Source organism: Acomys russatus, chromosome 14 (assembly GCF_903995435.1).
Source record: "Acomys russatus chromosome 14, mAcoRus1.1, whole genome shotgun sequence".
Classification (NCBI taxonomy): domain Eukaryota; kingdom Metazoa; phylum Chordata; class Mammalia; order Rodentia; family Muridae; genus Acomys; species Acomys russatus.
The window spans coordinates 18,253,176-18,271,222 of NC_067150.1; the positions used below are offsets into that span (position 1 = coordinate 18,253,176).

General features: G+C 44.5%; 1 protein-coding gene across 1 annotated transcript in view; it reads left to right on the forward strand.

Annotated features, from left to right (window-relative positions):
- The first annotated feature begins 5,426 nt into the window (after positions 1–5,426).
- The window catches only part of Npsr1 (neuropeptide S receptor 1), a 208,947-nt gene continuing 196,326 nt past the window's right edge, over positions 5,427–18,047 (forward strand). The window contains exon 1 of the mRNA XM_051156800.1: positions 5,427–5,573. Within this exon, the coding sequence (XP_051012757.1) occupies positions 5,427–5,573 (147 nt within the window). The remainder of the gene's footprint in view (positions 5,574–18,047) is intronic.

The following is an 18,047-nucleotide window of genomic DNA, read 5'->3' on the forward strand; positions in this document are numbered from 1 at the left end:
CCCCTCAGGCCTGGCTTCAGGTTGCTGTTTGTATTTTCTGCTGTGCTATAACCCATCTGGGCTATAGAGTCTGTACAGAGTTGAGTATGAATATACTATGACCAGAGTGGAGGCAGAAAGCCTTTTCTGAGGACCTCCTACTCCTGGTCTGGTCCTTTGCCTGCACTAGTGAGCTCTTTCCTACTCTGACATCTGTCCCCATCAGAGGCCCAGCCAACCTCCAACCCCCTCAAGGATTCTTCAGCAGTGTTTGGTTCAGAAGCTTGGCTAGCATGTATGCAAAAACTAAGTATGTGAATCTCAACTCACTTTGCCGGGTGGAATGTCCTTGTGCAACTCTCACCCCACCCAGGGGAGAAGATATTGCAAGCACCCAAAAGGTTTCATTTTCATTCGGGAACGCATTTGACTGTAAATGTACTGCACACTGTTTTGCAATTTACTGTTCTTGGGTAATTAAGCACTTTCTAGTTCTGAGTGATTATAAACAGAACTGCTGAAATCGTTGTTTTATTCTTTGGTTGACATATGTGCCCATTTGTGCCGGGTATTTTTTTTTTTTTCTATCATGGAAACTGCTGGGTCATAGAGTATAAATGTGTTCAGCTTTGGATAGCACTGCCAAGCCATTTTCCAAAGTGCTTGCTCCAATTGATGTCCCCCAGTAGCGTGTGATAGTTCTTTAATGAACATGTATTAAGTGCAGCAGATAATGAGTTTAACCTGACAGGTCAATGCATGCATCTAATGTACTTTGATCACATTCATTCCAGTTATTCTTTTGTGTCCCTTTGTCTGCTTTCCTTTTCCATGTCCCTAAAAGCCTCTCCTCTTCTTTTCATGTGTTTCCCAAACCTAAATTCTATAGAAGAGGAAATGCTTGTCTTTCTGTGTTTGGGTTAACTCACTGATCATGATGATTTCTGGTTCCACTCATTTTTTTTTTCTTTATTTAATATCATTTCATTCCTCTTTGAGCTTGAATTAAGCTCCATTTGCTGTGTGTGTGTGTGTGTGTGTGTGTGTGTACTGCTTCGTTCATTCAGCTGACAATGAATATATTCAGACTGATTTCGTGACTTGGCAATTGTAAACATTGCAGTGGTAAAGACATGTGTGCAGACAAGCATTTCTGTAGTACATTAATTGTGTTTCTTCTGAAAATACACCCTGAGGGGCAATGCTGGATTGTATGGGAGTTCTGGTTGGTTTGATTTTTGAGGAACATCCATTGTGATTTCCAGTGTGTGGACTAATGGACTTCCCCACTGTGGTGAATAAGGAATATGATCACCCCCGAATCTCCAGAGCTTGACCAACACACAGCATTTCCACAGTTATCCCTTAAGCCATTTTAGTAACCAACTTACGGTTTTCAACCTACATTCTGCATTTTGTCTGTGTCTCTCTCATTTTTTGTGAGACCTTGGGAGGAGATCAGATGAAAATCTAAATGTCACATGTTTTGATTACCATTCTCCAAATAAAGAGAATCAATAGATTCAAGACCCATGTTGGGACTCAGACTGGCTTGGGAACATAATCCAACTCAACTGCAAAGGAGAGGCAAAGCCAACATCCTATCTACACAAAGGCTAGAGTTCCTCTTTAATGGGAGAATCAACCTGTTGTGGTATTCAAGCATTCAACTTAGTGACTGAGGGCTGTTAGAGTCCCCCAATTCAAATGATAATCTCATCCAGAATAGCCCAGGGAAACTGACAAACACAATCAACAATCACACTATGGTATCACTGAAGTCATTCCTTTTCATTGCTGGCTAGTGTTCTTCTGTATTTGTCCATACGGCTATGCTTCACAAAAGTGAAACAAACACGTTCATTGTTCCTCTTAATACTGCACTTGTACATTTAAACTACAACGTCAATCATTCTCACTGCTGTATAGTATTTCATTGGGTAACTATATAGAAATTGATTCACTCAGCTGACAGGCCTTTGGGTAGTTTCTACTTTCAAAGGTCTCGTTGCTTTTGTGAATGTTTAGAATACTGCCCATAATGAGGGTTCTTCTGAAATGTCTCCTTGCACATGTGTCCAAGTGATTTTTCTTGGAAGTCAAAGGCCAAGTAATGGTCTACGTGGACATGCAGAGAAGCCCCTCACCATTTACCCACTGTCCATGACAACTGTCGTTTTCTCTCCTATTACTGCCATTACTCTATGACCTGACCAGTGTCTTCTCTCTCTCAGACATTTCTCATGAAATTTTTAAAGAAATGCTTTTGACAACACCTACATAATTAGTTAAACATGGAGACGTCAAGCTGGTACCTACTTAGAGCTTCACCCTACTGAATACTGTCTGTGGTGCCTGAAATGCTACCAGAGGCGAAAGATAAACATCAACCAAGCTACAAATCTTTTAATCTACATTTGTGACCTGCCTGCAAGATACAAGGGTACAATTGTGCCACAAAAGTTGTTGTGGGAATAGCCAACCACTATCTGATTGGATTTAAAGCCCTCTCTGAGATGCATCCCATCCCAGGTACTGCTCGGGTGGCCAAGAACTTGAGACTAGATAGATGATGGACCAGAGGGGCAAACAAATACTACTGCTCTCCTAAAAGAACACAGCAGAAATGACTCCTCGTGGCAATCTGCTATACTCATGGATCCGTGTCCCACTCAGCCACCATCAGAGAAGCTTCTTCCTGTGGTAGATAGAAACAAATTAGAAACTAACAGTTGGGCAATGTGCAGAGAGTGAGAGACCTTGGAGCACTCAGTCCTCCATGGGATGTCTCCATCCAATCCCTCCCCTCTGGGGTGATGGAAGTGGAAAGATTGTAAGAAACAGTGGGGATGGAGGATACCCAGAGAAAAAGGTCTTCTGGATGCAACAGGGCTATATAGCACGTAGAAACTCACAGGGACTGTGGCAGCATGCATAGGGTCTGAAGAGTTCTAAGCTAGATGGGGTCCCAGGGCTGTTGGGGGATGGTCTGATGTATTTTGATGCTAATTACTGCTTACTGTCTATCTGACCAACCTTTTGCTTAATAAAAAGCCATCCCATCTGGGCAGGGCAAAGGAGATAGGTGGGGCTAGGAGAGAAAGGAATTCTGGGAAGAAGAAAGGACAGCCAGGAGGAGAAGGAGAGAGATAAAGTGAAGAGAGGAAGACTGCCATGGGTTAGCTGGAGGAGAAGCACATGGCCAGTGGCGTGGATGGAGAATTCAGCCCAGATGAAGAACATTAACAAGTATTTGGGATTATTGATGAGAGGTAGCTTGATAGAAGTTATTGGAAGCAGATGGCATGGGATTGAGGCAGGGATCCCATGTCTGCCCCACTATGGGAGGTAATTTAGAGGATTGATATCTGCCCTGCCCCAGGTTAACTACAGCTATTTAAAACATAACATATGTCTGTGTCTTGATTGATTGCTAGCCGGGCCTACAGATAATACAGATAATTTAAAAAAACAATACAGGGCTGAGCGAGAAAGCAGACATAAGCCCCCAGAAGCTATCTCCAACAGACAGTGGCTCACAAGGAAAAAGTTAATTTTCTCTAACGGAATCTCACTACAGCTACACTTTAAGGTAGGCCCCATGTCCATCAGTAGGTGGCCAATACAAAATGGTATTGTTGGAGGGTTTTTTTTTTCTCATAATTCATAATGCTTTGGCTATGCATTAACCTTAGATGTATTTTGCTTATATTTATGGTTTCTAATGTTGTATTTTCATGGGATTTCTGTACATGCTAATGAGTATGTCTCTGTTTCTGTATATGTTTCTTTTGCTTTTTCTTTGGCTCTTTTTTTTTTTTTTTTTTTTTTTTTGGTCCTTCTTTTGTCCCATTATAGCTTGCTATTGTTTTTTCTTCTTGGATGCCTGTTTGCTTTCTAATGAGAAAGCAAAAGAAAGAGTATGGATATGTGGGTGGGGAGGTAGGAAGAAGCTGGAAAGAGTTGGGGCGAGGGGAAACACTGATCAAAATATATTGTATGGAAAAAAAATCTATTTTCAATAAAAAGAAATACCATTGAAGCAAAAATATTATAGAAAAACGCATGTTTTAGAAGTGCAGCATAATGAATAGCCGTAAAGTTAACACATTTAAATAATCCAATATAAATGGGATCATGTGTCAGACTATGAGTCCAACTTCATGACGTTCTGACTTCTGGAGTTACCATGCCAACTAAGTTGTATCAGAACGAAAATACACTCTAAGAAATTCCTTTAATTTTGTCAATATTTTGAGATTGTAACTTCTTGTCGTCACTGTGCTTGTGGGTTAAAGTGCTGCTTAAATTGTTTTTGCTTAACTCCTAATGCGGTTGAGCATCGTCCCATGTTCATTTGCCAGAAGGACTTGTTGCAGACGGAAGTGTTTGTTTTGTCGTTGAGTAATTGTTTACCTTTGACCCTTTCTCTACGAATGCACACTTACCCAGCTCTGTCTTATTGACGCCCTTCACTTGTGGACTTAATGTCTTCCCAACTCTAGTCCACTGATTGCTGCATGGTGCTATAGAAGCCACACTAAACCTTTTCTAGAACCTGCAACAGTTACCAGGGACAGTAAAGCTGGCCTGCATGGCTCCCTGGGGTTGTAAGACTGGCTGTGTCTATAAGGAATCAGGCTCGTGGCTTAGGTTTGTGCCTGGTCCACTGTTCTATGTATGACAACCTCATATCCTACAGAGTATTTAGGACTGAATACGCATCAGTCCGTGCTACAGTAAAGCCTGAGCATTCTGGGAAGGAGCTGAGGTGACCACACTGAGGGAGATCAGTTCTTGTAGGAAGCTGCTAGTCATATTACGAGAGACTGTGGCTTAGTGACTAACATGGACCCCCACCTCCAAGTGAGTACTGCCATGGCAGAAGCACAGGTACCAGTACCGTTTGCTTGCATTTAGTGAAGCAAAGTGTTATATCGCCAAGTGAATGAATGGATGAGAATGCTAAGTCAGAAAGCAATCTCAGCTGAAACAAATGCATAACTCTGACTGATTTCAGACATGACCTGAATTAATGGCTCAACTAAATATCCCAATTACTGCTCACTGGAAGCTGAAGCAGAGATGAGGGTCTGTCACAGATGTCAGGAAAACACTGGAGAGGAAAGGCCACCCAGGGAGACATGAGCATGGCCTTGGGGGGGCGGAGGTGCCCTCAGGAGGAGGCCCTCCTGGGCAGGGCTGTGCAGTGATAAGGGCTATGCTGGCTGCAGGATCATAACTGCAGATGAAAGAGCAGCACGTGGATCTTCCTTGTCGTCAGGCAGAACTCTTCAGTGAGGTGGGCTCAGGGAGGGCTCTGTGCCTCCGCTCTGGTGAGCAATAGCCAGGAGCCTTTAGAGACAGAAGAAGCTCCGAGCAACCGATCAGCAGCTGCTGCCCAGGCTACAGGTGCAGCGACAGTGAGACCTGACCCTGCCTGAGCCATGCCCGCCAACCTCACAGAGCGCAGCTTTCGCGCCAACCAGACTGTGCCGATGCTGGATTCTTCCACAGTTGCTTGCACTGAAATCGTGACTTTCACTGAAGTGTTGGAGTCAGAGGAGCGGGGCTCCTTCTATTCCTCCTTTAAGGTAAGTGCCCTGGCTTTGAAGGATGGAACAGGTGGGGCTGGAGAGGGCTGAGAGTGTCGTAGCTCCTGCCAGAAGTAGTTTTAATTTCCTTTCCTTTCCTTTCCTTTCCTTTCCTTTCCTTTCCTTTCCTTTCCTTTCCTTTCCTTTCCTCTCCTCCTCCTCCTCCTCCTCCTCCTCCTCCTCCTCCTCCTTCTTCTTCTTTTAACTAAGGAAAGGGGGGAATCCCTTTAAATAATTAGAACTTCATAGTTTTCGAAGTTCAGTACTGTGGTTTCTTCACAATGGAGATCTGTTTGTTTCTGTTTCTGTGTAAACTTGTAACTTGTCAGTGACACTTATCAGCAATCTATTTCGCTCTCGGTTTCACTGGCAGAGAGCACAGTACTTAACACTAGAGTAGGGTCTGTTTCTAGCAAAAATAGCAAGTTTTCTAAAACTAGACAATTTTCTCAATGCATGCTCATTGAGCTGCTGGAGTTTTTTGTTGTTATTGTTTTATGGTTGTTTTGTTTTGTTTTAAGGAACATCAGAGGATGGAGAAGTCACATCCATCCCTCGGGGTAGTGGCTGACGCCAGGGAAGAGAGAGTGGAAGGCACTAAGGACCACTCTCTCTTTGCTGTGTCTTCTCAATGAACGTTAGTGAGAAATATATTCTTTGTCGAGATGTTGGTGGTGGTGTTTGCAACAGGTTGCTGCATTGACTAAATAAAAGAAATCTGAGTTTGGTGGGTTTCATCTTCGTAATATCAAAGGATGATAGCTCTCTCGTTAAGCTATCATTGCCTTCTGTTTTCCAGAAAGTTCTAGTGGACAAAAACAAATTGAGTTTCTAGAAAAATACAAGCTTGCTGCCTCATGCATGCAAGCACTGGGTTGTGGGGCCATTTCACACCCCCACCTGCCTAATGTGCCTCCTGTAAGTCACCCTCCTCAGCCACAGTCTTTAGCCCTGTCCTTCATGTCCAAGGGAGGATTCTTCCAGACAAACCCTAGTCACAGCTGGCTTTTTTGTCATTGTTGATAATTCTCTGGTGTTCTTGAGATGCTGTGGGTTTTACTTTTGGATTATGATTACCATGGCATCCACCCACTAGTGCACGGGTTCTCTCCCCTCTCCCAATGCTTAAGAGTGAAACTTTCAGGTGTCCAAGGAGTCAGGCGGCTTCTTCTTCCAGGGAAGAGATCCCAGAGTGAACGACTGCTGGCCTCAGGGGGCCCAGTCCCTTAAAAACACACACACTAACTAGAGTTTGAACATTGCCCTTCCTGAATCCAGCCCGCACTGCAGAGAAGATCTCAGCGGGCTTCATGTGCCCAGGAAGCTTGGGCTCTGCAGTGCTACTGCCACGCTGCCTTTGATGTTTATGAAAAATGACACCAAGCATACTGAAGCTTCTGGCCCTCTCTGAAGAGGTAATAATAAACAAGAAGGCTATTGTTCTGAGGCTCAGGCAATAAGCACTTCCTGCTGAGGGTTTATTTGCCGTCCTGAATTCCATCTGAGGAAATATTTTGACCACACAAACAAATCCCTGTACCTTGGCTCTCTGCTACTATTAACACCCTCTGTCACAGAGATGTCTTTGTCACTAGACACTGGAGAAGTACATCCTCTGTTTCATTCCTGGAGTTTGGCTTGTGGCCAGTGCACAAATAGAAACAGAAAGAAATTATGTCCATTGAAAGCTAGGAGCGTCCAATGTTCTGTTTCGTTTGTTAGAAATACACCCATTGATAAAAGCCGAATTTTTCAGATGCACAAAAATCAGGTGAGAAGCCTTGGCAACCCAGCCTCTCACTCAGTGGAACTTTGTTCTGCGGCTGCCTTTGAGCACAAGCAGTTCTGCCGTACTGCTCATGCAGAAGCCTGCCTTAATTCACATCTCTGCTAGCCATGGTCTCTTTTATGCCATGTAATTCTTATGCACAATGCCCAAAATGTGTGCTATTAACTACTCCCTAAATGTGTCCCTTTAATTCATATTGCTTTTACAAAAAGCAGCAAAAGAAACATAAAGCAGAAATGATGACAGCAGTCAAAGTGGCAGAAATCCCGCCAACAGTAGTCACCATACATGCGACTTGTTCAACTTTGTGCCAAGAGCCAAGCTGTGTGACCTCAACAAGGCAGCTCTTTCATTCCCAGACTCATAGCATGAGCACTTGGCTTCCACCTTCATCTGGGTTTATCTAAATTCTGCCTGTTCTTAAAGGTTCCGCAGCAGTTGCTTCCTCCAGGACGCTCCTACCCCTTTGGGTTCCTTGGGTGCTTGGACTGTGTCTCTTCTTATTGTATCACGTAGCTGTCTCAGACTTCTGCTGTACTATCTGTTGGGTGAATGTACTACAGACTCTGAGCTCCTTATTGGTTTCACATTCTCTCATGAACCCAGCACTTTGCTAGGCACATTTGATAAATAGTTGGAGCATGAACAAAGTACGGCATTCTTCTGCAGTCCTCGACACTCACTGGAATGGGCACCACAACATTGGCCTTCTCCTTGGAAGAAGTGGGGGAACCTGGTGATGCCCTACTCATTCTGCCAGTCTGTCCTCATCCTACGTGGTCCCTGACAATTTTACTCACCAATGGAAAGAACATGTTCACCCAATGCCTGCTCCATTTCAAAGCCCATGGGACTAAGGTCAGTCTTGGGTTCCCATAACTGAAGCCATGAGATCTTGTCTATCAGTCTGTTTCAGGATCAGGGTCAGTCCTGCAAAGTCCCACTTACCCAATCATAGCACATGTTATTTCAGCCATCTTAGCTCACATCTCTGGGAATGCTTAGCATCCTTGTTTTTCTCTGACACAAAGCTGTGTTGGCAGAAGACATAACATCCTTGTAACTGGCTTTCTGACTCTTCCTCCTCAAGCTTAGACCCTTTCTGTTTCATCCATTTCTAACTACCCCACCCCACCCCCATTTTAACTTCAGCTCCCATTGTCCCGCCCTACTTCACTGTCCTAAGCATGTCGGACTCCCCCAAAACTTAGAAGGGCAATCAGGCTTGAGCTCGCTTCCTGTCTGTCCACATCTTGGTCCTCCCTGTAGCTGCATCTAGAGTCATGCATCTGTAGTCTGGATGCTTTCAACCAACGCTTTGGTGTGCTTCAGTTGCAGTTTTCTAAACCTCAGGTGTCACATCCAATTCACCTCCCTGTGGTCGAGAAGCACTGAGAGATTATCTGAGCTTTGAGAACCCACCAGTTTTCAAGTACCTAACTCATTAGAATGTACATAGGTCTGTCCAAACACTAGACAAACGCAAAGCACGCCGCACGCAAAAGCCTCTCACCTTACAGGTGAGTTTGCTAGCATTGTTTCTGTAACTTAGTGAGTGATGAGAAATCTAATTTAAAGGAAGTGGGAGGGAGATATGTCTGAATCATTAAATTAGCTAAATTATAAAATAATGCAAATGAAACTCAGTCTTATTACTCATAGGTGAGGGGGAAAATGTGAACTAAGACTGCTAAATTTTACCTAATTATGATCTTCCATCAAGCCTTCTTCAGAGCACTGTTGCAAATGAAATGCAATTAGGCTAACTATTGTTTGCATGTAAATGGTGGCTCCTGAGTGCTGATGGGACACAGTTGCTCACCGTGTATGCCCACCCTCTCTTCTCTGCCCTGCTGTCCTATTGGCAGTTTTCTAGACATTACCTTTCCTCCTGCCCTAACAAAAGTAAACTTTAACGGAACCTATCCTAATTATATACATAATGAAGTCAAAACTACACTTCAGCTTCTGCGTACTGCAAGCTCCGCTTGGTCGGACAGCTCCTTTCTATGGCCCTGTCTGCCTGTCTTGTGCCAATATTTTCACATTCCATAACTCTCAGTTCAATACCTCCTGCTGACTAGTCTGCTCCTCTGGAAACCCCCTTTCACCTGTTATATGCCCTTTAAACCCTGGTGGCCTCATTACCTGCCCTAAAGCTCATCCTGGACATTTAAGATCTCTTCTATTGGTGTCCTTCAGTATGTTCTCTTGGGTTCTCCACCTGTACCCTCTGGCCATCCCTAAGGGGAAGTGCTGTCCCCTCCTGATTGCTTCTACAATGCTGACCTAGCACACCAGAGGGCCAACCCTCCACACTGGGTGGTCTCCATGAAGCAGTCAGTCCAACTTCCTCTCCTGTAAGACGCAGGCATTGGAGAGAACTTCACAAGGATGGTACGCAATTGACCAGCTATTACTAATGCAAGGACTCTCTTCTGTTAAAATTCTCGGCATTATTAACAAATCAGAAAGCAGGAAGCATAATCTTGGTCAATTCAGAGTGAATTTAGTTGTTGTAGAGATTTTCAGTCCAGGGAGGCTTAAAGAAATCACTTAACTTCAAGGACGACCTCCTATGTGTATGGTACTCATGACAGTGGGCAGGGGGCATCAGCCCATCAGGTTAGCATCACAGCAAGAGAGCATTACCTGAAAGGAAGTGATCTGTTGAGCCTCCAGAGCACTCCTCCTTTTCTGGACCCCCGTCTGGAGAATGGACAGTATCTCTTTGTGACAGTTCCATCAGGTCTCTGGCCTTCCAGCTTCTCCTTTTCCTCTTCCCTTCGCTGGCTAAATCTCTGTAACCTTATAGCAAATGGGAACTTAACGCCTACTCCAGCCAGCTCTGGGTGGCAGGAAACAGTGGTCCTGTCTCTGCTCCCTTCTCTCCCAGCACTTCCTTCCCAAATGTACATCTTCATGACATCTGGAAAATCCAGAATCTGGTTTCTCCCAGTTCCCTCAATCCTGTGGTCTCTTTACCTGCCAGGCACTTGCTCATCCAGTTCTCTGTCCAAGGAGGCGAGGCAATGCAGTTGCCCTCTCCTCACATGCTTCCTCCCATCCCGTGCCACGTACTATCCAACACTCCTGACCCTTCCGCCTTCTTTCTGTGATGGGAAAATTACTTCCTGTGTTCTTCCATATTTATAGTCAAGTTTCTGTCATCTTAATGATCAAAGACGTGTGTATGTGTGTGCACGCGCACACGTGCATGCATGCAGGGCCTTTAAACCTGTTAATTGAAAACCATATATTTTTTATTTAATTTTTTCATACAGTGTATTTTGATCATGGTTTTACCCAACAACTTCAGACTCTCCCCATCTCCATACCCACCCAACTTCATGTTATCCCTTTTTTTCTCTCTCTCTCATAAACAAAAATGAAAAACAAAGTTAAAAAAAAAACAATAAAACAAAACAAAAAATGCCAAAATAAAGCAAAACAAAAAAACTTACCACTAGCACCAAAAACAAAAAACAAAAAACAAAAAAAACAAAACAAAAAACCATGGAGGTGTTTCCCAACTACTCCTGGGCATGGGACCTGCCCTGGAGTGTGGGTGATGTACCCAGTGGTCTTGGCCAGTGTTCTGTTGCTATGAAGAGACACCATATGGCAACTCTTATAAAAATAAGAATTTAACTGGGGCTGGCTTACATGTTCAGAGGTTTAGTCCATTATCATGACAGTGGGAAGCATGGTGACATGCAGGCAGACAAGGTTCTGGAAAAGAAGCTGAGAGTTCTACATCTGGATCCACACATAGACAGCAGGAAGAGAGACAAAATGGGTCTAAGTTGGGTTTAGGAAACCCAAATCCCATCCCTAGTGACATAATTCCTCCAAGAAGGCCACACCTTCTAATCTTGTCAAATATTGCCACTGCCTGATGACCAAGTATTTAACCTATGAGTCTATGGGGGTCATTGCCATCCACACCACCACAGCAGTGAGATTTCATTGGTGCAAATGTACTTTCCCTTTCTAAGTAGTATGAATTGCAAGTAGCTTCCTGGTTAGAATGGGACTTTGAAAACGCATTCTTTTGCAATGGAAAAAACGATTACTTCTCTTCGGACTGTTAACAACACTCCTGATGGCATGCTCAGATGCTTACTTAGTATTTTGTTGTTTCTGGAACATTCTGTATTGGTACAACCAAGGTTATACACCAAGGGAAAGGGGTATGTGGGCTGTAGCAGGAAGAAGCAATCAATTGCGGCTTCAATGTATCATGCCATCATCCTGGAAATAACTTCCTGTTTATACAGTGGGTGGCAGTGTTCAAGCTACAGAAGCGAGTGAATGAAAAGGTCACTTTGTTTATCTTCAGTGGAATTTAGATTCTCTGCATTTCAAGTCATCTCCCTGCAAGGAGAGGTAACTGACTCATCACCAGGTAAAGTGGGGTTCTCAAGTTTCCTCCTTCACTCAACCTCTAGAGCAAAGATGCTGAGAGTACGAACCTCTAGCTGACCTGCAGGAGACTCAGTTCGTGCGTTCTCAGCGGCTGTGTGACTGGTCTGTCTCTCCATTCTCCAGCCTCAGTTTCTCCATCACTGACACTTTACCAGATGATCCATTGCAGGACTGTTGTGTCATTTAAGGAATATAGTGCCTAACGTTTTTAGGAGCAATTATAGTGTCAGAAGACAGTCCTTCTACTATTTCCAATACCACCTATTGACCTATGATGCGTTGCCATTATCTGTGTGGAAGAAGCTTGGAAGCCACCAGGGGACCCCAGCACACACCACAGTGCGTACCATCAGTACCACCAAGTGTGTGTCCTCAGATGATGGTCACTGGTGTGCAATAGCACACATCACTTCTTTTTGCTTCGTTTCTATTTTAATTAAACTATCAACATTTTGGAATGAGATACAGTTATGTACAGAAGATGCCATTTCTTACTTTTTCATCCTGCGTTACCTTGAAATCCACTCCATGGGGGGGTTCTTTGCTGAGATGAAAAGCTCTGTCTTGCTCAGAAAATATGTGGGCCTCTACTGTAGAAATAAGAAGGCTTTTTTTTCTAGGCTACCATATAGCAAAACCACCCAAAGTAATGATAAAATTATACAGGATAGCTACAGTTCTTGTTTCCGCACTTAAGAAATATGGGTGCCTACCTGTAACATGATGAATTTCTCAGTCTTCTCAGCACTTTACCATTTGTAAAACAATTTCCTTTTACTGCATTCAAACGTCCTCTCTGTTCTTAGAGATGCTAAAATAGCATTCCCCTTTTCTAACCGGATGCCAAAATGAACACTGAGAGAAGTTAAAGGCAGAGAGACCTCCAAACAAATGAAATGTCATAAAATCAAAAAGGAAATGGGATTCCAAGCCAGCATCAGTGGAAAGTGCTGTAGAAATGGAGCATTAAGGCTGGGACTCAGGGGTTTGGTGCACCTCAGCTTCCTTTCTCTCACACTGCAGTGGCGAGCAGGTCAATCTGTAGCTACATCGTTACATAACTTCCTGTGGAGATGGTCCTAGTCTCCTGCGGGCTGAAGGCTGAAATGACTCAGGATTTCACAGTGACCCAGGTGAGTCAGGAACCATTCATGACGGACACGGGGGCTATGTCTCTCCCACACCTCCATGCAGGCTCCAAAGCTTTGTTTAGTCCTATAGAATGTGGCCCGAGTCTTCCTGGCCTTTCCCACATCCCCTGTCTCCCTCTGGGCTCCTCTTCTCATTTTCTCCATTACATGTACCAGATGTTCCCCCACCTTTGACTTCTGACACAACTGTGAGCTCTGTGGATCCCTTGCTCTTCTGTGAAGCCTTTAGGGACATTTGGTATTCACCAGCATCCCTATCCCTGTGCTCAGAGGGCACTTACTATCTGTGAAGATTGATGGTTTCTCTGGACTGCACCCTGAGCAGGTGCTAGAGAGCCAAGGAGGAATGATAACTGCATGAAGGGGCAGGTCAGCTAATGCAGCCACTCAGGAAATGATTCTAGCTTTTTATATTCATAATGCACACAGCAACATACAATTTCCATCATTCTTATTCAACTTAATCTAAAACTCTAAATAAATATCATATCTAAAATTAAGTATTGCAGAAGCCAATCTTTTGGGCTGTGTTTTTCTTTCCCATCTTGGCAAGTATCTTTTCTTCTATGTTAAGAATTATAGATGTACTTGACTGAGCATTGTGCTAGGCACTGGAGGTGCAAAGGTGGGTAAGACAGACACCTGATCCTTAGGGGCCTCTGTCTACCTGGGGAAAGAGAGAGACACACACAGGTAACGACCACTTCCAATGTCAGTTTGAAAGAAGATGCAGTCCCAATGTCAGTTTGAAAGAAGATGCAGTCGATTAGATAGAGCAAAGCAAGGCGCTCAGCTGGGGCATACGCACATGCTCCTGAAGAACTCCAAAGAAAACCCCTGCCCTGCCTAGGAAACCAGGTCCAAGTAAAGGAGAGAGAGGAAAGAAGAGGCTGGCTCATGTGGTCCCTTGTGCTGATAATATAATATTTTTCTTCCAAACAAGAAGAACTCTTTGGTGTTTTTTATTAGAAAAACAACATGTTAACAGTGCAGGCTGTTTTTTGGAGCATTTAATCAGGATAACACTGAGATCCACGGAGAATGCGCACAGACACAAGAGCTGCATGCTCAGCGTGAGACTGGAGAGGAAGAGGCCACAGGCATCAGTGGGGATTAAGGGGGTGTGCACCTGCCGTGGAGTGCCGCTGATATACTGAGTGACACTCCACTGGGGAAAACTGTCTTTCCCTATGCCAGCAGGCATCGGTTACAGGCAGCTTCTTGATCAGCGGTGGAAGCCCGTGTCCACTTCCCCCTCTCGGTGCTGGGACTCCACTTGACTTGGACCTGAGCAGGTCTTCTGTGTACTGCTTTGGTCTTTGTGGATTCGTATGTGTTTCAGTCCTGTGTCTTGAGTCTTGAAGACACTGTTTCCTTGGAGCCATTCATCATGTTCTGGCTCTTACAGTACTTCTGCCTCCTTTTCTGCATAGATCCCTGAGCCGTGAGGAGAGTGGTTTTCATAAAGACAAAAACAAAACAAAACAAAACAAAAACACTCATTTATGCTTGAGTGCTCCAAATTATCTCACCTTCTGCACATTCGTAGGTCTCTATGTTGATTCTCATCTACTAGAAGAAGAAACAGCTTATTTTTATGGAGATTGAGGGAAGTGCTGACTTGCAAAGTGCATACAACAAGGTTTCAATAACAAAAAACAAATGGCTGTCATGATTAGGAGTAGAGAAAAGGGGTATACCTTGGAAAGACACAGGGAACTCTCCCTGGATGATAGAAGCGTTCTATATTTTCATTTCAGTGATTTTATATATATATCAAAACTTAGTGCCGTGCATTAACAGGGTGACTGTATTTTCATATATTAGACCTTAATAAAAAATCTATATAGAGCATAGTAACTTTCGACTTAGGTAAAGTCATAAATTCTGAATGACAGTGTAGGGGAAGCACAGCTCAGGCTCCAGGAGGACCTGGAAGGAGACGTGAGCACAGAGCTAACAAGGAGGGAGCTAGGCAGCAAGTGTGACCCAAGAGAAAAAGTGTCCCAGGGCTACGCGGCTTGGCACAAACAGCCCATCCTCCAACACATCCTTGGCATGCCTTGAAGAAGGACATCTTTTACTCTGTCCCCTGGTTTTCTGCTCACTGGTTTTCTTCTCCTCAAGGCAGGTATGTGGTGTTGCATATTGTGTTTGTCCTGTGTCACCTCTCAGTGTCTGGAAATGATGCTCCTCAGAGACAGAACTGCCGCCCGTCTCTGACTGTGTCCCCTTCTGAACATCTGTGACTGAGAGTTCCTCTCATGGACTCGGCACCATGCTGATGGTCACTTGACAAGGAATTCTGAGGTCCTTCCAGGGTCCTTTTCACCGTGCCTTACATGAAGACTTTTGTGTGTTCATTTCCTCAGAATTTTTACATTACAATATGCAATGAGGGTTAAAAACAGCTGGTGGTTCTGTGATGAGGGATACAGGAACAGGACAGGGAATGATACAGGACGTGAGCCTGGAGAAGAAACCAGGGATGGGACAAGCTCTTGGAAACACCTGCTCACTTGGCCCTGCACCGTTTTAACTCACAGCTTGACATTTCCACTGAACAGTCAACTGAGTTTTCTCTACTGTTAGAAGGGCCTTGGTGTGAGAAAACTGGTTGGAAAGTCTCTGGGGCAACAAATGAAGATTTTTGTTATAAGAAAAAAAACTAGAAAGAGGACTGGCTTTTTGCTTCCCTGTCTTTCCACCTTGAGCTCAGATAGAATAGGTAAAGCTGCACCAGCCAGTGAGAAACTAAAAGAGGAAAACTAAAGAATTCTCAGAGATCAAGGGCAGCAGCAACCTGCCTTCAGATTTCTAGTTTTATGACATAAAGCAAAACTGTCTTTGTTGAAGCAGTTTTACTGTAAATGGACATTGTTTAATTTTAAGCCAAAAAAATGTATTGCTATAAAAACCAAGTTAAAGGGAGATGTTGGATTGTGAATCTGAGGCCTTACAAATGAAGCCCAGAGCCAACAAGTCCTTCTGGGTGTTTCACACTTGTGCAGTGCAGGAAGGCTTGACTCTGCTGGGCAGAGCAGGAGGGCTTGGCTCTGCTGGGCAGTGCAGGAGGGGTTAGCTCCGCTGGGCAGTGCATGAGGGCTTGGCTCCACTGGGCAGTGCAGGAGGGCTTGGCTCTGCTGGGCAGTGCAGGAGGGCTTGGCTCCACTGGGCAGTGCAGGAGGGCTTGGCTCTGCTGGGCAGTGCAGGAGGGCTTGGCTCTGCTGGGCAGTGCAGTAGGGCTTAGCTCTGCTGGGCAGTGCAGGAGGGCTTGGCTCTGCTGGGCAGTGCAGGAGGGCTTGGCTCTGCTGGGCAGTGCAGGAGGGATTGGCTCTGCTGGGCAGTGCAGGAGGGTTTGGCTCTGCTGGGTTTCTTGTTATTATTGTCAGGATTACAAAAAGTTCAGCATCGCTCCTATGTTTCTGCGTAACAAGTAAAAAACTCTTTTTCCGGGGGGGAAGAAAAAGCTTTAAATTTTTAGATGATCATCATTCTAGATGTTTTTTAAAAAATACCATTTTGCATAAGTAAACTTTGGGGATGACAGAGAGCTTAACAGTGGCTTACCTTTCCATTATAGCTCCCCAAGACTTTTTAAAAGTTTCCCCAAATCACAAGCTGAAATCAACCAAGAAAATTTAGTTTCTGGGGACAGCCATTCTCATACTGTGCCCTCGAGTGCTTTGCAGGGCTGCTCAGCCAGGCTTTACAGCCCCCATTCGATGTCCTGCATTGGGGGAGGGCCTAGATGTGGCAGTTTTAGGCTCAGCGGTGTTATAGGAGGAGAAGGAGGCCATAGCGGAAGAGGCAAGAGCACTAGTCTCTGAGATAGTCTCAAGTGCAAGCCCAGAGGGTGGGCAGGTGAGGGAGGGTGTGGTTTTCCTCAAACATCAGCTTCTGAGATCCCACATATCCTGGTACCTAGTTTGTCATGGTCTCTGCCTTTTGCATCTGTCCATCTCAATGCTCTCAGATTCTCTGCCCTCCCACATAGGCACCTGGGCTCTGTGCTTTTCAAAGTTCTGTAACCTTTCAGACTTCACACACACACACACACACACACACACACACACACACACACACACACACACACACAAACACCACAAGACCTTTCAGCTCATTTATCTCCTGCAAAAGCAAACAGAGACATCACATTCCCTCTTCAATCTGGTTTTTGGAAGTTCAGGAAACTTCTCTATGGAGGAATAGGTGGCAGGGGAGGAGTAAGAATTGAGTGGAACCTTGACAGAATCCCAGGAAGTCAGGAAGGCTCCTATTTCCTCTTTCAAACCACTCCATGGCCAGTGACCCCTGGAGGCCTCCCTTCCATCCCCTTGCCATTCCTTTTACACCAGGCATGCTTGGTTAATCCCCTGCCCCCTTTACTCTAATCTCCACTTCATGTCATTAAAACCCTTTTCTTCAATCAGCCAATTACAAGCATCAAGACCGTTCTGAATAAACTGATTCTGTAATCTAGGGTCTTAGCCTATAACTTGCTACCTAAGCTTCCGGAATGAGCTTCATTGCAAAAGAAGCCTCCTCAGGTTAATGCTGATAAGGCCTTCACAACATGAACTTCCTGGGCAGTAGTCACACCAGGTCTATTTCAGAGATTCAGGCTGGGGGTGTAGCTCAGTTGTTAGAATGCTTGCCTAGCACTCATAGCACTCTGATTTGATCCCCATTGCTGTAAGGCTGGGTGTGGTAGTGGTGCACATCTATAATCCCAGCATTTGGGAACTGCAGACAGGAGGATGAGGATTACATCATCTTGAACCAACAACCTAATTAGGAGATTCTAGAAGTTTCTAAGTGAAACTAAAACTCTCCTGTTAAGATACTGTTTGAGCCACTGAAGCCTCTAAAACACACGAAAGGCCTTCAGAAGTATTGGGAATTCCATTCATAGACAGATATTGAACGATTCATAGACAGATATTGAACCACTGTGTTTGCTCACAAATATTGTTCGTCTATTCCACAAGTTAATAAATAATTGAAATGAATATTGTGTGTGCTCTATTGCAGTTTCCCTCTGATCAGTCTACGGTCTGCTACTGTAGACTCTAGCCTCAGGCAAGACAAGCAATCAACACAAAA